This window comes from Cydia strobilella, chromosome 11 (genome assembly GCF_947568885.1).
Source record: "Cydia strobilella chromosome 11, ilCydStro3.1, whole genome shotgun sequence".
Classification (NCBI taxonomy): domain Eukaryota; kingdom Metazoa; phylum Arthropoda; class Insecta; order Lepidoptera; family Tortricidae; genus Cydia; species Cydia strobilella.
In genome coordinates this window covers 8,175,600-8,198,817 of record NC_086051.1, presented here as the reverse complement: position 1 = coordinate 8,198,817, position 23,218 = coordinate 8,175,600, and the positions used below count along the sequence as shown (strand labels likewise).

Genomic DNA, 23,218 nt, shown 5'->3' with positions numbered 1-23,218 from the left:
TTAGCCTAGTTGTAAGGTATTAGTGTTTCTATCTGCGACCGTAGATGTAATTTAACTTTATGACCCTTTTCCTGTTTAAGAAAAGGGTTACTCTGTTTGTTTACTTGAATGAAGTATAATTATATACCTACTTAAAATTAAATTTATTTGTTATCTATATTCGTTATCGTTTACATCATATTCCTAAGCGAAGTGTGTGAAAAAATACTACCTACTTATTTTCAGATTTTTATTTTTTCTAACACCTGACCAATAACATTAACTCTTCACCGGAGCTGGGCGGATGTGATTTGTAGGGTTCGACCGGCAAAATGACAAACATAAATGAAGTTCTACGTAAGTGTAGATCTATAGACGCTAACCAGTTTAAATGTTCAATAGTAGATTAGGGGATTAATCGAATCCCAGTAACAATTATCATGTCATAGGTACCCGTGGTTGGCATTAGTGTGACTACATTTTGACACAGTATGTCTACAGTCCTAGTGAATCTAGAAACGCTGCCGCTTTCAGTTTAGTTAAAGCGTACACCTTCATAAACGAGTCAAATATAATGGCATAAAAGGACACGTCGTAACCACTACAAAAAAAAATATACGCACAATCAGTGGAGAGGATAAAAGTGCAGCCAAAACGAGACGCAAGAAACAATGCACCTGCACTGAAGTCGCGCCGCAGCGAGCGGCGAGCGAGGTGAGGCCCCGGCCGCCGGCCGCGCTCGCTATTGTGTTGTCTTCGACCCGCATCCACGACGCCGCACTCCTGTTTGTACCGTCTCATGTCTTGCGCATCGAGTTTGTCCGAGTCTTGCTGTTGACTTAGCGTAGTGTATGCCGCACTTGCGTCCGAGACGCACGCAACGTCTAGTCTCGTAGCAGCTTGGAGTGGTGGCTGCACGGTCCACGCACACCGCACTCGCCGGAACCCCTTGAGCAACAGGCGCGCGCCGACGGCGACGCTTCTGTGACGTCATGCGACTAACACTACAGCGACACGTTGTACATACCGCTCAGTAGTTGATTGTCACGACTCATTCCTTAACATCCGAAAATTGCATGAAGTGGCACAATATGGATATGTGCATTGATCTAGTACCGAGCACAGTAAAAACGTGGAACATTTATGTGTGATACAAATTATGTTAAAACCATACGCCGTCTATGATATTAACTACGTCCATGTTTGTATTTCACTGCATTTATTTTTGTTTGTGTTATGTAACTGCTTTAATTTATATCGTACAGTTCCCTTCCAACCAAATTATATAAACATACATTATTTACAGTAATATTCTGCATACGATAGGGCGGTTAACCACAGCAATCAACAAAATTTGGTAAACAAAATTATAACTAAACAAATGTAAGTGCTCTTTTGTAGGTAAACAGTAGTTTCTGCTATAAATAGAGGTACCTAATGCTCCTGTTATCGTATCGTAAAAAGCATTGCAATTTCTGCAGAATTTTCACTAGTTAATTAAATTGGGCAATATAGGTTAAACTTGCTTCTAAATACAAACAACATCTGAACTGTACGAAAGTTCAATTAGGCACTCTCCAAATTATCCCGGCGCAATAGAATACTAGATGTGCCTGTAGTACCTGCAGCGCTGCGGCAGTAGTGCCAATGTCAAATCCAAAAATTTCAAAACAAACACGCAAATATGTAGCGTAACGCTTTAGAAAGTTTCCCTTACACATGCATAGATCCAACAAATGCTTTTGTAAAGTGAAACTTGACATTTTGCATTAGATTTCAATTCATAATTAGGCATACATTTTAGTAAGCGTCAATAAGATAATTTGCTCTAGAAATTGGTCTCGGGTCAATACATTTATCATACTCCAATAAATAGGTACTTACTAATACGAAAGTGCAGCTTATTGAAACGATATTAGCATGACCAACGCTTTCTGCATGGCGGATAAGATCGTCCGATTTTATTAATTACTTTATGTTAAAATAGAGATGCCTCAGCCCGAAGCATGTGACTTAATTGAAATATTTTGCAAGTGAGATGAGTTAAATATTTGCAAGTTATGATATGAACCCACTAATCGCGATGTGAATGCAATTGCTATGAATCGCACAGATTGAATGGGAATTTTGAGTTTGTCTCTCCTGACAGATTCGATACAATAGCTGACCGTTGCTGCATGTTACTCGATCAAGGACTAGGTATATGCATTCCCCGACCGCCGCAAGACTGATTTAGATATTGCATTCTAGGTCTTGATCAAAACTTTACGTACCTACCCTTTTCATTTAACTTTATTTATTGTGCCTACAGTCATTCGTCAATTAATGTTTTGTAGATGTGTGCAGATCACGTAAGGTGTATAGCAGTGTGACCCAGTGCCAGTAAACAATGAGTAATAAATGGCTACTTTCGTAAAACAAGTTACGTTTCTAATATAAAACGCATTTTTATTCTGTGTTAGCGTTATTTCGGTTCATTGGTCACATATCTATACCGCTGCACAAATTTAATATTCATAATTTATCAAGGCAATTTGATACGTAGGAGCAGGAGAGGGCCGAGCGAGCCCGCGAGCGGCCCGCAGCGCGCGCGCAGCTGCAAGTGTGGTTCGAGAGCGAGATGCGCAAACTGGTGGTGGTGCTCATCGCGGCAGACGACCTGCCGCCGCGCGACCACACGCTCGGATACGGAGACGAGCCTGAAGCATTCGCCAGAATAAGGCTATTGCCATCACTGTAAGAATCTTGTCTTCCTTTTCTCGTTACAACACCCCATTTTCTTATTAGATTTCGCCCCTTCTTATGTTTGGAATAATGCTTTGGGATCTTTGTTTACATTTTTTTATTCTGTTCATCCCCAAATTCTGAGAATTTCTAAAAATCATCCCATATCTATAATTCATTATAGCGTTTGCAGTTTTACACCACAATATATTGTTACTTTTAGCGAGAGCTGCCCACCGGTTGAAACAGACCCCGCGTCCGCGTCATGCAGTCCAGTCTGGAACGCCACCTTGGGTTTCGGCGGTTTGACGGCAGATCTCCTGGCAGGACGAGCGCTGGAGCTCACCCTGTGGGACGCCTGTCCTGGAATCGACCCAGTACTTATTGGAGAATGCACTGTGAGGACTAGCAATTTTAGCTGTAGATTTTTGCTATATATTTTATATTAATACATTGTAAACAATATTATACTATTAAGTTTAATTAATATTTTAACCCAGCACTGCCTTTATATTAGATATATTAACATGCCTTTATTTCTTAGTTCACACAAATACGGTAGAAAGTAAGTACAATCGTATTAGGACATACCTCGAAATCTCTGGAGCAATCCTGAAATTTGGTATGTATGTTAATTAAAGGCCCCTTCATGTCCACACCATTTGACATTTGGGGACGCGCGCGGAAGCACCGCCATCTTGGAAAATGTGTACCATCTTGGAGAAATTCGCGTTTTACTCGGAATCTTCGTTTTCCGTAAAAATATGGTGTAAGGTACATTGAAGCTTATTAAATTCCACATGAAAATGTTTTATATACCTTTGCGGAAAAAATACATCTTGTTAGGTATAGAAAAAACTTGCTGAATGCAGATTTAGCGTTTATACTCTTCCAGGAGACATTCTCTTCATAAGAAACTTGGATGAATGGGAAATGCACTTGTGAAAATACATATGCTTTAAACTCTCGCGTTTTGTACACATAATTAATGTCATTAACGGGTCTAACGCGATTAAATTTCATTATTTTACTTTTTTTCCGACGTTTCAGCCAGGTTGCACTAGCTGTGGTCTAGTGTTGTGGATTTAAGCTTTGAGGCGTAAACTACAAGACTTGAGTCGCGACTGCTGAGCCTTGAAGCCTCGAACCTTAAAGCCTCGGAACCTTAATGACTCGAACTAAGAGTTCGTGTTGCTGCTTACGAGCAAAGAAACCTCAAGTCTTTTGGCCTCAAGCTTTAAAGCCTCCTAAGCTTTGAAATGGCTTTGAAGGTTTAAGTCTGTAAGGTTTTTAGCAGTAAAGGCTTGGAGCAAAAAGTAAAAGCTTTTAACAAATAAGATCAACCAATGCTATAGGGCAGGGTGAAATTTAATACGTTTTTGTGAAATAGGGAAAAACAGAAAAAGATAATTATGACTTATCGCGTTTTTAGAGTTCCGTATAGTCAACTAGGAACCCTTATAGTTTCGCCATGTCTGTCCGTTCGTCTGTCTGTCAGGCCGCGGGTTGGCTCAGTGACTAGTACTAGAAAGTTGAAACTTGGTATGAATAGGTAATAGGTATGTGTTGTGAAATGTGAACACTCTGACAAAGAGTGCTCGAGCAAAAACAAAAAAAAAATCTTTTTTTAAATACTTTTATTTTTATTTCTTATGACTCACTCATATAGGACGGAACAGAACGGGAAAATTTTAAAATATAATTTCATAGAAAATGTATCCGGATGTACATACGCAACGGAATTACGGTTCTAAATGGTCCACCCTGTATATGTTGCAGGCAGTAAATGCGTTAACTGATGTTAAGTTACTCTTCCGATATATAGGTAGATAGGTATATTATAATATTCGTAAATTCTCTACACAAAAATAATTTCTGCAAAGAGAGCTCAACGTATGAGCTCTAAGCTTGACACAAGCTTTTAAGGTTCGGGGGCTTGAGCTTAAGTTAAAAAGCTAGAGTTCCCTATGAGGCCCGAGTCTTAAAGACTTCATTTTGACAAGTCATAAAAAGTTTGAGTCGTTAAGGTTCTAAACCGCTTTGTGAGCAAACCTTTAACGCTCTAGCTTTCAAAGCTTGAGCCTTAAAGCTTCGCGAGTCGTTAAGGTTCAAAAGTCTTAAAGACTAATCTTTTAACATCACTACTGTGGTCCCGTAAGGTCAGTCTTCCGTGAAATTAATTATAAGCACATACGGCGGAATAATGTGATAGAAAAACAGATTTTAGGCTTTAAATGGGGTTCAAATAATAGTAAACTTAATCAAATTTATCACATACCTACAATCTCTGGGATCCATGTTAACGTTTCTTCAAATTTGAGATTTGGCGATCACTGGAATCAGGCGCCGTCTTAGAAAGTATACGCCTTTTTGTTTTTTTTTTCGCAGAATCTATGGGTTTGATGTGTATTGTGTATGGTGAAACGGAAGCTTATATCATTCCACACAAAAATGATATATGACACTAACTGTCCCAAAAATAAAGCCTTCTTCTAGAAATATGACTCAAAAGCTTATTAGATTGCCTTACACCATATTTTCATGGAGAACGTAGATTCGGAGTAAAACGCGAATTTCTCCAAGATGGTACACATTTTCCAAGATGGCGGCGATTCCTCGAGGTCCCCAAATGTCAAATAGTGTGGATATGAAAAAGGGGCTTTTAATTAACATACATAACAGATTTCAGGACTGTTCCAGAGATTTCGAGGTTTGTCCTAATGCGAAGGTACTAGTAGATAGATAATCCTGTTATTCCACTATTTTATTTATTTATTATTATTAATACACAGTACAGAGCGTATAACTAGACAGGTCTCTGCAAAACTGTGTTTACAGTTTGCCTGCAGGTAAGTCCCTACATACACATACATATATTTTTTAAGTAACTAAGTACTAATATGAAATGATTATTAAATCTAAATACAAGTTAAGTGGCACTTGCACTTGTGCAATTGTCACTTGAGTGTTTGCAGTAGGTACAGGGGTAGACTATTCAGCAAATATGGAAGTCTTTATTTCCTTAGAGTTCTGTCACCAAAATAGTTACCAACCCGTGGGACTTCAAACTTTTGCGCGGTTACTGCCCTTGGTTTATGCTTATGTTCTATTAGTATTGAGTTAAGCTCTTCATTGCCATGGTTGTTAACTGCTAGAAGGAATTTATGCTTTAAACTAACTGGCAGTATTTTGCAAATTTTGAATAATTTATAACAATCGTTTTTACAGTTGTTTCTTGTTTACACTAGTGGGAACGGGATTTGTAGCTTAGTTTTAACCTCGATCACCTTTTAGCGGATACGTCTGTGGTTGTATAGTATTGTCGAAAGAGTAACTGAGACTTTGAAATATATATTGGAACGTACCCTCCTTAGCTACCTTGCACACGCGGAAATTAATATAAATCTTAGACACCTACTAAGATGGATATAATTTGTAGATGGATTTGGAAAAAGCGTTTGCGGAAGAACGTGCAGTGTGGTGGACGCTGGAGGAGCGCGGCGGGACGCGGTCAGCCAACGCCTCCCCGCGGGGCTCTCTCACAGGTGCGCGAGCGCTCCGACGCGGTGACTTTACCTCGCAACGCTCTTGTTCAGGTACATTAGGTACACAGTTTAGCGCAAGAGACAACAAATGTAGGTGAATGTCTTAGCTTCTATTGATCTTCCCAAAAATTGTAATAGAAGCCGCTTTGCCCTTTAGGGGTACAAGCCTATATATTATACACGATGTACTTTTGAAAAACATAGTCACATCACCACCTGCACTCACACGATCTCATACGCATTCATAGACCTACACACACACACACACACACACACACACACACACACACGCGCACACGCACGCACGCACGCACACACACACGCACACGCGCGCGCGCACACACACACACACACACACACACACACACACACACACACACACACACACACACACCACATGTAGATAAAATTTTATTAGCTTAAGTTTTAGCGAAACGTCGGAATGTATTATAAATTCAATATACGCGATATAATCCGTTTTCATAGTTTTATTTCTTTGTTTTTGTTAACCTACAATTTGTTGCTACGGAGGAGCGGGGCCTTATTGTAATGTAACATTTTATTAATGTAATAAAATATTTAAATTTTTCATTTTCATTTCTTTTTTAGGGTTCCGTACCCAAAGGGTAAAAACGGGACCCTATTACTAAGACTCCGCTGTCCGTCTGTCTGTCTGTCACCAGGCTGTATCTCATGAACTGTGATAGCTAGACAGTTAAAATTTTCACAGATGATGTATTTCTGTTGCCGCTATAACAACAAATACTAAAAAGTACGGAACCCTTGTCAACCGTACCTATGACATACAGCAATTGAAATTACATTCTCTTAGCGGAGCGCTTAATGCTTAATGTTACGCCTGCAAAATAATATTTTTCTGCAAAATGTTTCAGACGATATGGACTCCATCGGAGAGTGCGCATCTTTGCTCCATCCCGACCACGCGTGGGTGGGCGGCTCCAGACGTGGCTCATCACAGTCTGAAACCTTGGAAGTTGAGGTTTACCAGCTTGGAAAGGACTTTTCACGATCTTTACCAGGATCGCGACGATCATCATTCCAGCAGCAGGAGAAAGGTGACCATTACAAACGCTTCTAACAATAAAATCATCTATCTGATATCATGATTGGTTCTCGATGTACCTACCCCAACAAGTGTTTTTTTTTAAATTTTCGTTAATTTCAAGGGTGCATTCCTGAGCTTAAATCATGTAATTTTCTCAAACACACCGGTATTGTAATTAACTCCATTTCGGAGATAATCATTTATTTTCTCTGATAAGGCCCCTACGAGCGTGTACACTTGCCTTAGTACCTTTGCCTGTTTACATATTGATTAGTGTTTAGTACGAGTTCATACATTTGCTACTAAACGTAAGTATTATGTCGGACGATCGATGTTCAAAAAGACATTGAAATATGTCATAGTTTTCAATTGTTTGCTTGAGTTTAATGTATTGCCCGTGCTTATTTTGCAACATTTAATTACATTTTATAAAATAAAATAAAATATTTTTTATTTATTTATTAACTATGACATTTAGTTTTCTTAAACGAACTTAACCATACGCCGAAGTTAACGAAATTCAATAAAAACACGGTGTATACACATTTAATAAGATTACACCATGCATGTCACCTCACTTATTTATATGCATACTTAATTAGAAAACATGCATCTATAAATGTCTTCCGCATCTATGTTGTGCCGAAATTAAATGCACTAGGTTACATAACAACCACATTGTTCAGTATAACAATGAGAAAATACATCTTGTATTCTAAATTACGGCGACGGTTAAATGTGGGGGCGGGGGCTTCAGATCGTAAGTAGAACTAATCAAATATAGGTATATTTATATGAATTGGGCTGGCTGGGTATTCCATAGACGGCGCTGCAGGCACTGACAGCGGCGCTGGGCCGTCGCGGCGCAGCGAGCGGCGGCGCTCGTCGTGCGTCCGCCGCGACCCCGACGACATTCTGCGCTCGCTGCGCGCCGTCAAGGGCGAACTCGGCCGCACGCTTTCCCTCTCCGGGTCCACCGCCCGGCGTAAGTAACACTCCATCTGGCCGACTGGTATTCTTAACGATGTTCATTATCTTTCGTGCACCATGAACTTCTGGAGAACTCGTTTTATGTTGTGTACAAAAAGATGAGCATATGTATCGAGCCTGTACGGTGACTTATTTTATGACACTGATCTTTTTTGGATTCGATAACCGTACCGACGTATACTGTACTAAAGGTTCTGAGTACTACTGGCATTCTTTTTTATTGATTTTTGATTCTGTTACCTACTTTTTCATTCATTCTTTTTTTACGATTCCCGGCGCCTATAATGCCCTAAAGCACTCTTTTATTCAACACTTGAACGGCAAACGCCAAAGATACGTCATAATCACACGCCCCTAACCCTCCTCTACCACCTTAACATTATGCAAACATTGAGGGTAGTACTGACTTGTACTGTGTTGTGCTTGTTTGGTCAGCAGCGACGGACCGTTAGCACCTCGGTAAGCGACTCCCAGCCGCCCGGCGGCGCCCGCGCCTGCTCCCGTAGAGGGTTTGTTCGTGCGCGGTGTCGGTGTACGCGTTCCCTTGTGACGTCTAACGGCCGCCGGCCCCCGTATTCCGGTTGCGTGGTGTGCGACCGGCATACCCGGGCCCGTAGTGTAGCATGGGTCATAGCTTGCGCGGCGGCCGCGCCCACGTGCGCACGCACCGTTGAATGTGGCTGCGCCCGACGCTTCTCATCACTTCACTGTGTCTGTACTGTACTGTCCTGACGCATGCCCGGCGCATGCCGCGGGCGATCACGCTCACTTCATCTGTTTCTGTGTTCCGTCTGTTCGGCTGACGTTCATCTCGATGGCATTGTGTCGCCTAGGATGTTTCGGGCTTCATTCCTACCTCTGCGAATGTCACTCATTGTTAAGATGCGCATTCTATTAGTTTCTTGTACATACCTAATTGAATAATTCTTATCCTTAGGTCGTAGTTGGATATTTAAACCGTGTATTAACAAATGCGTTTCATTTCATTTTGTAACGGCGAATGAATGAAGCAAACGAGCGGGATATATAGGAATAAGCACATAATGGCGACTCACCTAGTTTGCGGGTGCCATGAGCTCAACAATAGTCTTCCACCTACATATCAATTTAATTAATGAATTACTTAATGGCTGTTCATAACACTGAATGCTTACATTCCTACTTAATGAGTTCAAGATCGCTTCAGGCAACTATTAGAAATTCGACACTCTTGGCTGCACACGTTTAAACGCTTCTTCTTTCATTTATGTGTTTAGGAATCGAATCAATTGGAATATATGTATACAAAAATTTACATTGGCTCGAAGCTGTTTGACGTGCTTATTTTATATGTAATGTTAATTTTTAATCATTTTCAGTGTTAAATTGAATGGTTTTTCTTGTTTTTGTAATTTATAAGTAATATAACCTAAAAGTAATTAACCAATCGAGTAGAAATGTATAACTTTATCCACTTAAATGCGTGTTCAAACGAGTAACTATAACCTTAATAATTATTCTCAGAAATAACAACAATAAAGGCGATTTTCTATAAGCGAGGTCAGGCGAGAATAGTTTTTTAATTTGATACGATCGGTGATGATCCAATGAATATTTTATCGTCGATAGTGTGAAATGCCGCCGCCTTGCTAGTGGGAAAGCGTAAAATTCCCAAACAATACCGTCTCTCAATAATCGTCAAACATTCGCTTGTACCAACCGATGAGCAGTGGCGGACGCTTGACGTATATATGGGGTTCCTCCGAGCACGGCCGTGGCGTGGTAGTATCGATGTTGACGCCGCAGGCACGGCGACGGGGCGCAAGGGCAGCATGTGGGCAGCAGTGCCGGCAGCCTGCGAGGCGCTGGGCGACGACGAGGACTCGGTGCCGCTCGGCCCGGGCCAGATGCCGCCTCGGAACACCTCGTTGCCGCCGCTGCACGCGGAGATCAACATCAGCATGATCATGATTAAAGGACAGCTTGAGCTTGAGGTCAGTACTAAATTAACAATTTTCACTTTTAACCCTTTCATTTCGTAGGTACGCGTTAAGAGTCCCCGGCAAGCTTGGCCGAATTTCACCTTTAGTCGGGTCAGCACAGTTCAAAATGTATGAACAATCTACATTAATTCGCACATCAGAGATTTTTTGAGATGTGATTATGTTATAAATACTATATTTTTAAAAAAACTCCACAAAATATGTCATATTTTTTTAATAAATTCAAATTATTATTAAAATAAAAAAATAAATCAAAACATTAATTCCCACACGAGATTTTTTAATTTGCTGTTCTCAAACATATACTCATTATGTATTTATATTACACACACATACTAATTATGAACCACGCAAGCACCATTAATGGAACTCTCGGGAAATAAAGTGGAAATGTGTGCTTATCTAGAAGGTCACGGTCCCTCTTTAGCTATACTTATATGATATTAACATTGCAAAATACTAAACCGCTGAGGCACGTAAAAGTACCTACATCGCATCGCGAATATTTAATATAGAAACAAATTTTTCCCTTGACATTTCACGACGTTCGTGACATTGTTCGTGCATAAGCCCTCCAGAATTTGTTAATCTTATGGAAATCAGAGTTTTCCTACAACCATAAGTAGGCTCGTAGCGATGCAAAGGACCTCGCCAAAGGCCCATATTCTCAAACATACTTTTGACGTATCAAAATATATTGAAAATGAATTCGTTGCATACGCTCGCTCATTCTTGAGTTCAGCCAGATATGTATGACACACTAATATTCATATGGAATTGATATTATATTAGCATCTCTTTTTTGCTTCTATATGCGACCCATAGGGTAACGTCGTTATGGTTATTGCATCATCCAATATCTGTTCTCACATGCGTAGATTTAACTAAAGAGCCCTTTTCGACGAAATTACTGTCATGAAATGTGTTTATCAAGTTGTATAAAAGCGTAAACAACCCCTCAGATTGCATTTAATGTATTTACATAAGACGAACTTAACCCCTCGTATGCGGCCTGTCAAATTTGATCATTGAAAAAGTGACCTTGATATTTAGAACAATAGATTTCAATTCCCACGCACGGATCCGTGAGTAAGCATACGAGAGTTAGAGACTCGGAACAACTTTCTAGTAATATTCCTACTCAGGATATGCGGAATAACACGCTAGCCAACTATAAATAAGTAAAAAAATTAAAAAAAAATTAAAATTATTTATTTGGTAGCACACAATGTTTCGGTAATTGGGCTAGTATCTCTTTTTAAGTATTGTAAATACTTGTATTAAGAGAATACCGCTCTTCCACTATAGGTAAGTTACAGATTTTTACATTAGTTGTAGTTACAATTACAATTTAACATTAAAATTAAAATAACAATATCAATATTATATGACACAAATTGATTAAGTCCCACAGTAAGCTCAATAAGGCTTGTGTTGTGGATACTTAAGAGAACGATATACACTCGTGGACAAATTTAGAGGAACGCAAAAAAAAGTTTAATTACTAATTTTAACATTACTTTAGGTGCTGTAATCCAGTAAGTAAACCTTTTTTTATGCGTTCCTCTAAATTTGTCCATGAGTACAGGGATGGGCAGATTAAGTGTCCTAGTTTAAAACAGTCATAAAATTAAAACAAAACTTTAAATTCCGATATTAAACTTGTTTTATTTTTTTATTTTAAGCATACTCTATATTTACAAAATGAATTCATTAGCTCAAATCGCTCTCCTTTCACCTGTATATAACTTACGCATTCTACCATACTCGTAGAATGAGTTACACGCGGCACGTACTACTTCATCTGTTATATCGTCCCATCTCTTGACCAACCGATGCTTGAATGAATTTAAATTCATTCCCTGTGTGCTCCCAATAGAAAAGTCCAACGGATTCTAGTCTGGTGAAGATGCAGGCCATTCTTGCCACGCTAAAAAATCTGTCAAATTTGTTCGACACCAGTCTTCGGGTTAAAGAATTTTTATTTTCTCAAAAAGAAATTTACATTTTCACTTATATGAGAAACATATTTCTAGCTAAATCTAGAAAGTCACTCGCTGTTGTTGGGGCAAAATTGTACAACTCGCTTCCTGCCGAAATAATTGATTCAAGTGATACAAAAAAACTCAGGGCACTCTTAACTGAACTGGCGTGCTATACCATCGACGACTTTGTCAGTAGGGCAGCCAACCCAACCACATAAAATAGATACGTAAGTTAAGTACCTATATTTGTAAAATGTATACTAAAAATGTAAATTAATTAGTAATAATTTAATATAATTATTTATTATACTGAAAATGACATGTAAAATACTAAATTTTATTAATAAATATCTGAATCTGAATCTGAATCTATAAAATTTGATTAATAGGTACATAACATTCATATTATATAGTAGATAAAGTATTTCGTAGTCTTGTGTACGTTTAGCTTTGTGAGACGGGGCACTGTCTTGTTGAAAGCAATAATAGTCTTCCCCATACAACTCGGATATTTTCTAGCATATGACCCTGCAACACGTTCTGAATATAATATAGTCTTGGTTAATTTTTACTCCCCGATCCATGAACAGCAGTGGTAGTTTGCCCCTAGGTGATATGGCACCCGATACAATGACGACGCTCTTTGAAACCGCTGTCCGGCTAATTTGTCTACTGGTATATCCCCCAATGACGCAGTGACGCACCGTAAACACGGTCATTTTGTTGATTGTGGCTATCTTGCAATTGAAACATCTTTTCGTCAGAAAAAAATATTTCATCGCCCTCATGCCAAGCTAGCAAGTTCCTGCATTTTTTCACTACATTTTTTCTAGGCATCTGTTCATCCATGATTTTTTTGTTTTTTGTAGGCCTTCAATCCAAGATTATGTCGTAATAATACGACTCATTGATCGTCGGGATATTTTCATATCTTTAGCGAGTTTACTTGCTCCTTGGGCTAGTTTTCGCCAAATACGCCCACGAACGCTTTTAATTATATTTTCCCCTCACTAGCTCGGAAAGCCGTCTTTTATCCTTTAAAACAAGCGGGGGAAAACGCATTTTATCCACTAGTGGAGAAAGTAATTTGACCTTGGTTGGAGCGTGTTTAAGTAGCTTGACAGATAACAAAACGTAAAACGCTCATAATAATGGTTCGTTCCATATTAATTATCATTAAATAAATGGTTTGAGAATCTAATAAAAAATACCAAATTTAGCTTTATTTAATAATTTTAAGTCATAAACCTTAAAATTCCATAAGAAACGTTAGATTTATTATAATGATGTTAAATATAATTCTGACCGCACAAGTTCAATCAATCAATCAATCTTTAGGTAGTATGGCTCCATCGATACTGTCGATGATTTCGCCAACGTCAAAGTGGGATCCACGTGGGATCGAATTAATATTTCAGCCAGTGTACGGTAAATAATAAAATAATGGGCCTCTAGGGCTCTAGCCAGACACGGTTAGAGGTAGAAATACCAAATGATCTTAGAGCACGACGTTGTTCGGTAGTTATTATTTGTAGTTGACTCGTAAAACCGATAGCTGGATTTTACGAGAAGCACGTGGACTACCGGCCGTTGACTTCAAAATGGTGGTTAAACACGCTTTGAGATTAATTCTCCATTCACTGCATACTACTATATTAGATTACTGTATAATAAAGCTATCGATATTACACTTTAAACAATATTAATGAGCAAAAAACAAAGTAATTAATCACGAGGCTACTATCAAGATGGCGTTCGAACCGGAAGTCCAACCGCACAAGTTGAGTCGATGCAATTTCAAAACGCATCGTTGACATTTCATACGTCAGAACAGAAATGTCAACATTGTCAACAAAATTTTTACTGTTCTTCTCACCGACACGTAAAAATCAGAATTTCTAGTGTTTTCTGTTATAATATCGTAAAAAAATTAGTGATTCCAGTGATGATGATGATCTAACGCCTGTGGATGTTGCCCTTTCCTTGCTATAGTGAGGGGAAAAGTTTTGTATTACACACGGGTGCAAATGTATTTTACTTTTCGTGTGTTAAAACACTCGCGGGTAAAATACAACTTTGCACCCTTGTATAACAAATAACTATTTTGACACGAACGAGATGGTTTTCGACCAGGGTTACCTGTGAACCTTAAGGGGTCCACTGACTATCAGTCCGCCGGACGATATCGGCCTGTCAGTTGTTCGGAACTGTCAAATTTTTGTTCTAACTGACAGGCCGATATCGTCCGGCGGACTGATAGTCAGTGGGCCGCTTTACATTAATATCTAAATGTTTTAGCTTCTTAAATATCTCGCACGGTCGAAATTTTTGCTTGTATACATTTACAACGAGCTGGCGTTTCGCGTCCATGATCAAAACAATATTTAAAAAAATACCGGACAAGTGCGAGTCGGACTCGTGCACGAAGGGTTCCGTACCATTACGCAAAAAGCGGCAAAAAAGTCACGTTTTTTGTATGGAGCTCCACTTAGATATTTATTTTATTCTGTTTTTAGTATTTGTTGTTATAGCGGCAACATAAATACATCATCTGTGAAAATTTCAACTGTCTAGCTATCACGGTTCATGAGATACAGCCTGGCGCCAGACGGACAGACAGACAGCGGAGTCTTAGTAATAGGGTCCCGTTTTACCCTTTGGGTACGGAACCCTATCAATATAATTATATCAAGCTCACGTCTAGAAATCATAAAGGCATACATTCTCGATTATTAAAAAATAATATAGTTATAAAAAGTTCCGCTATATTTTGTATTAACACTGTGGACTTTGATATACTTCTCGCATTTCTTAATAGACTTAATGTTTCTTCTACATCTCTGTCCTGGTTCCGTAGTTACCTCTTTGGGAGACGGCAGCGAGTTCGGGTTGATGACAAGGTCTCCGAATGGACTCAACTTTCGGCCGGTGTCCCTCAAGGAGGTGTACTATCTCCTCTACTCTTTTCTATTTTTATTGATAGCATAACCAAAAATTTGCATTCGTCATACCACCTTTATGCAGACGATTTACAGCTCTATTCAGCATCCAACCTTGATGACATCAGTTCTCTTGTCAGCCAAATTAACTCCGACTTGGAATCAATCCGTGTGTGGGCATCATCCTTCGGGCTGAAAGTTAACACCACAAAGTCGCAGGCGATAATCATTGGTAGTCCTTACTCCATCTCCTAGATGTCTTACCAGGTCTTGGCAGATATTATGTTCGACGGAACTCCTATTCCTTTCTCTTCTACTGTCAAGAACCTTGGTATTACTATGGACCAGACGCTCTCATGGGATCCTCATGTCTCTGAAATCAGCCGAAAGATTTTTGCTTCTCTCCATTCCCTGAGGCGCCTGCAGAATTTCCTCCCGCTTCCAACGAAAATTATGTTGGCTCAGTCTCTTCTACTTCCGCTTCTCGATTACGCCGATATTGCGTTTCTCGATCTGAGACAGGAACTGCTTGACAAGCTTGAACGTCTGCAGAATATGTGCATTAGATTTGTATTCGGTCTAAGGAAATACGATCATGTTTCCCTATTTCGTACTCAACTTAAATGGCTTCCCATCCGCCGTCGCAGGGATCTGCATATTCTTTCTCTTCTTTTTAATGTTCTTTTTATTCCTTCTTCTCCTGTCTATCTCTCACAAAAATTCAAATTCGATCGCCTTCGATCGAGTGCAAATCTTGCACTGGCAACACTTCATCACAAATCTAGTGCGTATGGTAAATCTTTTGCGGTACTAGCGGTTCAGCTTTGGAATGAGTTGTCTCCCTCCTTAAGGAAATCGCGGTCCGTTGCATCGCTTAAGGGGCAGTTAAGGAAACTGTGGCTATCGGACCAGAATTAACTGTTTGTGACTATGGATGTATATTTATTATATATAACGTAGGTATTATATATATTTGTTATACTGTTACTTCAAATTTTTACCTTATTTTATTTATTTTCGCCCTCTTTTATAAATTTATTGACTTTCCTCTAGTCTATTGTACGCAGTGCTATATCTGTTTACCGTTCTTCATCAATTCTCATCTACTCAAAGGTTAACTGGAAGAAATCCCTTAAAGGGATAAGTTCGCCTTTGTACTGCCTATTTCTGTGCCATATTTGTGTTCTATGTCTTTGTACAATAAAGAGTTTATACATACATACATACATACATACATTTTGGTAAAATGGCATTACAAAACTAGGACACTTAATCTGCCCAACCCTGTATATATAAATAAATATGCACAGTAGTAGTAGTAGTAAATCACTTTATTGTACAAAACAAAAATTGTTAACATGAAATATGCACAGTAATATGCTTAAAAATATTTCTACAATTATTATTCTTCTGATAGTACGTCTATTCTACGACTAATTAATGTGGATTTGGGTACTTTAGCGAAAATAATTTTGTCATCAAGTCATCATACATATAGGTATAATAAAGCGGAAGAGGGTCGAAAGTCTGTACATGGAAGATATTCGAAAAAAAATTGGCTGGGGATACTTAGAATCGATAACAGAACACGTTCCAACAGTTTTTAGAATTTTTGTCTGTTTGTCTGTTTATTTGACCGCGCAGCAAATGAAAACGGCTGAACGGATTTTAATGCAAACTTTATTAATCTGTTGAAAAAAACCACGGCCAGGTTATAACCTATAGGCTATAAAAATTTGAGAAATTTTACCCCTCAGGGGGTTAAAAAAGGGATGAAAGTTTGTATGGGCTTCAAGATTTATTTGAAGCTAGCAATTTGAAACTTCGTAAAAAGATATATTATTGAAATACAAGAAAACTAATTTCAGCGTTTTTAAAAATTCATCCCCTAAGGAGGTGAAAAAGAGGTTGAAAGTTTGTATGGAGATCAAATTTTTTTTCGAGTGCGTTACTTGAAACTTTGTATATGGGCATATTATTATAATAAAGGAAAAGTGATTTCAGCGTTATCAAGAATTCGTCCCCTAACGGGGTTAAAAGAGGGTTGAAAGTTTGAATCCATTACAAATGCTTTGAAACTTCTTAGAAAGGTATAATGACGATTACAAAAAAAGTAATTTCGACGTTTTTGGAAATTTAACGCCTCCGGGGGTTGAAAAGGGGATGAAAGTTTGTCTTGGGGTGCAAATTTTATTTTAAGCTTGGAACTTGAAACTGCAAAAAGGTATTATATTAAAAAGCAAGAAAATTACTTCCAACGTTTTTAAAAATTCATCCCCCAAGGTGGTGAAAAAGGGGTTAAAAACTTTATCTTGATAACTATATCATTTAAGCTACTAGGCCAAGTTAGGTATCGTTTTTGTATAAATCGGGTATGCCGAATTCATTTATCAAAATGACACCATTCCGGAGTGAAAACACAAAAAATATGAAAAAATAATACTCTTTTTTTAATTCCTCTTCACGCTTAAACCGCTGAACCAATTTACTTTAAATTTGGTATAGAGATAGTTTGAGTTCTAGGGAAGAGCATAGGATAGTTTTAATCTCAAACATCATCCCTTAAGGGTGTGAAAAGGGAGGTGGAAATTCGTATGGGATTCAATAACCGCTGAACCGATTTAGATAAAATTTGGTATAGAGTCCCATACAAGAACATAGGGTAGTTTTTATCAAAAAAAATTACCTTAAAACTGAAAAGGAAGGTGTAATATTGTAGGGGGAATCAATAACCGCCTGAACTGTTTACATGAAATCTACGTATACGTCTTTTCACTTAGTTGAAAATGATACTTAACGACTTAGAACCTAATCTTAAACATCCCCACCCCCCTACATCAAAAATCTGGGTAGCTCCACTTCTTAAATACATCTTAGAAACACCAAGATTAATTCTGCCAAATACCTAATCGTATATCGCATCCATATTCATACGTATCGCATCCTTTAAGCACTAAGACGAAAGTGGAAGACCCGCGGGAAATCACCTTTTCGTACAACTGTTAGTCCTCATTTTCCTCTCTTGATATTAACATTATAAAAGTTAGAAGCATTAAAAAATTTGCCTGAAATCACGCTCCTAATTTTTACAATAATCAAAAAATCTAAAAAAGTCAAACGTAGAAAACGTAGCATTTAGCTATGGTAAATATACATCAAATTATGTACCTAAAAATATTTTCATAATGACAGAGGAAAATGGAGACTGCGTTTGTATGGAGAAGCGGCCGTGCCCTTTCCTCTTAATAATGGCCACGAAGGTGGGTACTAAAAAAAAATCATTTGTCTATGTCGTTTGCGAAGTAATTGTCAAACGATTTGGGACTTATACGCGTTACCATGCCTTCCCGAAAAAAATCGAATCTTTCGCGAAAGTCTCGCAACGCATTGAGGCTACAAGAGACCGTGCCTCAGGAGTCTGAAAAAAGACCACGGTGAGAGACTCAGTGGCGCTCTAGCCAGGCAGGTCGCTTCGCTTTCGGTTGAAACCGTGAGAAGCCGTGTTCATCCCGCGCATCCCCCTCATCCCGAGCAACTTCCCGTTCCGCTTCAAGCGCCTACAGGTTCCCGTGAGCGTCTGCTTCGCCATGACCATCAACAAGTCGTAGGGGCAGACGCTGCGTGCCGCCGCCGGCGTCATGCTTTTAGACTGATTTGACTGGAGGACCGATTTGGATAATATTTGCCATGGACATGATTTGGAAGTTACAGTCAAGGACGTAAAAATACAAAAATGGTATTGTATCGTTCGATTCGTTCGATATACACCTACACTACTGTATGTCGTTTAAATCACGTAAAAAATTTGAATAAGGGCAAAAAAAATAGATTTTGGAGTGTAGTTTTATTTATAATATTTTACCTAATTGTAAAATATTTTATCTGGACTGCAGTCCTCTAGCGTATCAATCTGTCAACTTTACTTCAAGTTCCGCCTCCAGGGGAGAGGGAGATAAATTAGGGGTGAATTAGCCGCTTACTGACACAGACCGAATTCCACGCAGGCGAAGCCGCGGGCACAGCTAGTATTTAATATGTAGATTGTAGGTATACTTGACTTTTTTTATTGGAATTTTTTGAAATAAGTACATATTGGTTCACGCATGCTCACTTGATTTAAACACACTGTTTGTTGTATTAGATCTCGCACGCACGGCGAGTGTATGGCGTGAACGGCGAGGTGCCAGACTCATACGTCAAGTGCTACCTGCGCGATGGCGACAAGTGGCTTCACAAACGCAAAACGCGAGTTGTTCGGCGCACCACCGAGCCGCACTTCAAACAGACGCTAAAATATCAGGCAAGTTCTCTATTTGATATATTAATAACGGGTCACTCACGTGTTTTAAGTCGAAAACGCTCGACATGTTTCACTCCGTACCGAGGAGCGTCATCAGGAGCTTGCGTCGACGGTGACGGACCGGCGCAGACTGCGGGCCGCAGCCCTCCGCGCCCGATGACTCGGCGCGGGCGCCGGTGGCGGCAGGGGGGGCGAGAAACTACCCTCGTTTACGGCATTATTGTCAAATGTCAAAAAAAAAACCCAAAACAGTTTTCCTGGGTACTACGTCGGTGGACAGTGTGGACGAACCATTAGCGAATGACGTAGTGAGTGTTGTGTGCAACCCATCATTTGACAATAATGCCGTAAACGAGGGTAGTTTCTCGCCCCCCCTGCCGCCACCGGCGCCCGCGCCGAGTCATCGGGCGCGGAGGGCTGCGGCCCGCAGTCTGCGCCGGTCCGTCACCGTCGACGCAAGCTCCTGATGACGCTCCTCGGTACGAAGTGAAACATGTCGAGCGTTTTCGACTTAAAACACGTGAGTGACCCGTTATTAATATATTTAATATGTCTGTGTCTCACGGAAGTTTTGTTATTAAAAAAGTTCTCTATTTGAATATTTTACAGTAAAGATGAACATTGATGTCAAAAAATATAGACTGCGGCGTTGAATATAACGTTGAGAAACAATTGCGGGCTATGAAGGCTTATCCTGTACTTTACATATTCCAGGCAAACGAGGCTCTAGGGCGCACATTGGTGGTGATGCTCTGGCAGCGCTGCGGCGGATTCGAGCACAACCTCGCTCTCGGCGGAGCGGAGATCACGCTTGACAAGCTCACGCTGCCACAACGCACGTACGGCTGGTACCCGCTGTTCCCTGCCACCTCGCTCGCGGCCGACGAGTCGCCCGACTGATCCAGGGAGCCGTCGCCGGAGCGCCGCGACAACTAGCGCATCCACGACGGCTCACAAAAACTCGTGTTTGGCCACCTTGCCACGTGACGGCGACTGGTGACATGCTTGGAGCCGTATCAGCTTAGACACAACGGATCATGTAAATACCGCGTCATAACAAAATGCCATAATCATGATTTTTATTCTATAATCATATATTCAACAGTCACAAATAAAAGCTGATGCGCTCTCAATGTAATGTCACAAGCAATAAAGTCCTTGTCTACATGTATAACATCGTGAGGTAATTGTGTAACGCCCATTTCCACAAGTGCTGCCCTATACAGACTTTAATTCGTGTTAGTTGTTAGTAATACGGAGTGTAAATAATTTAAATTGATGTAATATTGTCTCAATCATGCTGCCTACGGCATTAGAGCTCTTAGTTATGCGCGAATTTGTTCGTGTATGGATTGTGTAAAACATGAAAGTAAAATGTATTAGTTCCATGTTGTCAACGATTTATTTATCGGCTCACTTACTGATACTTGGATAAATATTCCGATGATATTCCCCCGATGATTATACAAACGGGATATTAATTTGGCGACCGTCTGACCGATGTGAACAGAGCTCACTCAAACAGCGACGTTGCCGTGGTATTAGTAGTAATAACAAAAGGAGCTTATAGTGGATTGCTTCTACTCTTAAATTATGCGTAATGTTTGTAGCAATTTTATATGTTACGTGTTTGTATTGACATTATAGTCTAATATCGTAAACTTATAGACATTGCGTAAGTAGTTGAATGTTATACTGTTCACCAACAAACTATATTCTGTAGTATGAACGCTGGAAGCCATTTTAACTGTAGAGATGTTACAGTCTAAGTATACTCTATTTTTAATAGACATATCTACAAATGTTTCCACTTTTCAAAATTTCGCATGACTATATACTTACGTTACTTTTTAGGGTTCCGTACCCAAAGGGTAAAAACGGGACCCTATTATTAAGACTCCGCTGTCCGTCTGTCCGTCTGTCACCAGGCTGTATCTCATGAACCGTGATAGCTAGACAGTTGAAATTTTCACAGATGATGTATTTCTGTTGCCGCTATAACAACAAATACTAAAAACAGAATAATATAAATATTTAAATGGGGCTCCCATACAACAAACGTGAATTTTGCTGTTTTTTCCGTAATGGTACGGAACCCTTCGTGCGCGAGTCCGACTCGCACTTGGCCTGTTTTTTAACAGATAATTTATTTTGTAAAATGTATTATGTGCCTAAAAAATACATAATCAGACGTAACTGAAAACTTATCTTGAAAGTTTATTCTCAGAAATAAAAATGAAGCGGCATATTGTACTTCCAGTTCAATGATAAGATTTTCAACAACATGCTGTTTACTAGAAAAACTTTAGACAAAAAAATTCATCTAGGTATTTAGTACCGTAATATCTTGTAAATAGCTCGTCTCTGATAACCCCAACTTCGACACTTTGCCTTATACGATTAATAAATTTCTAACGTTACTCTAGTGGTTAAGCGCGTCTAGGTACTATTCTTCCAAGGTTGTGCTTTAGTGAATTTTCCCTAATACATTATATACCTCCAAGTCGATCGTACGACATTTTCTAATCTACCTACTACATTGTAAGAGCTTGGTATCATCCCATCAAATTATATGCCCAAGCTGTAAATATGTAGAAACCCATGCATGTTTAATGTAAATCTTTTATCAAAATTGTCGACGCACAACTACTTTCGTGATACCATATTAGTTACTCGTACTTATTAGATGCGATTAAGCAATTCCAATCGAATAAAGCCCAATTGATAAAGGAAAATACGGGTTACTGTTTGTACTGTGCGCACTAACTACATTTAAATTATCAATCAATCAGTTAACAATGTATTTATTGTATTAGTTGATATCAATAACTCTGTAACTTAGTTAAAGATAAAAATACTCGTGGAGAAAAAAATATATTCAAAAACATCGGCTAGGGCGCACAATTCGTAGCATGAAAACTTCAGAGGTAGGTATCGAAAGGAAGATCTAGCTGAATTTATTAACCTACAAAATCATAGATCAGATTAAATATTTATTATAAAAAATAAACTATCGTTCAAAGTGCATATCTAAGAATGTAAATTTATAATGTAAAATGTCTTGTCAAAATCTGTGTTCTTCCAGTGCTGTACTAGCTTAGTGGCTCGCTGACAATATATCGAATAATATTTACGAGCGCTTCGATCGTACGTAATCTAAAGTAAGGGTATCACTAGCTTGGCGTGCCCTATTCTAGACTACTCTAGCCCACGTTTTGCCTACACACATAGATACTATTTATTACATTACTCTAGTTATTATTTTATCACGGTTGTACATTTTCTAAGAGAGAGAAATATTGAATAGCTAAAACGATCCTTTACTAGATTAGATATAACTTAAAATAATATATCTAAAGATACCTATACCTAAAGATACCTAGCAAAAAGCCTGAATCAAGAGGCTAGATTTTTCAGATGTATTAACCCTTAAATGCATAGTGATGGATGCAGCCTACACAACAAAAAACATATTATAATTGTATGCATAATTAGATAAAATCGATTTGGTCCTGTATAATTATTATGATCGTAAATTAATACACTTTCCGATGTTCTATTCAAATTTGCGCAATTTTTTAGTTAAAAAAATGTATTTGTTTTAAGACAAAATGCCGGAAAATTTGGAAAAAGTTGATGATTTTTAGTATGTAATTCAGGCAGTTTTTTTTCGGGGTTTGCATTTATTTTATATTTAAAATCTTTTTT

At 38.9% G+C, this 23,218-nt stretch overlaps 1 protein-coding gene across 1 annotated transcript in view; it reads left to right on the top strand.

Moving 5' to 3' along the window:
- LOC134745116 (regulating synaptic membrane exocytosis protein 1) overlaps nucleotides 1-21,291 on the top strand; it is a 115,179-nt gene extending 93,888 nt beyond the window's left edge. Inside the window, exons 12-19 of the mRNA XM_063679078.1 lie at nucleotides 2,525-2,715; nucleotides 2,927-3,101; nucleotides 6,143-6,299; nucleotides 7,142-7,324; nucleotides 8,138-8,299; nucleotides 10,090-10,277; nucleotides 19,352-19,510; nucleotides 20,225-21,291. Coding sequence (XP_063535148.1) covers nucleotides 2,525-2,715; nucleotides 2,927-3,101; nucleotides 6,143-6,299; nucleotides 7,142-7,324; nucleotides 8,138-8,299; nucleotides 10,090-10,277; nucleotides 19,352-19,510; nucleotides 20,225-20,410 — 1,401 coding nt within the window. The 3' untranslated portion in view covers nucleotides 20,411-21,291. The remainder of the gene's footprint in view (nucleotides 1-2,524; nucleotides 2,716-2,926; nucleotides 3,102-6,142; nucleotides 6,300-7,141; nucleotides 7,325-8,137; nucleotides 8,300-10,089; nucleotides 10,278-19,351; nucleotides 19,511-20,224) is intronic.
- Nucleotides 21,292-23,218: the final 1,927 nt, after the last annotated feature.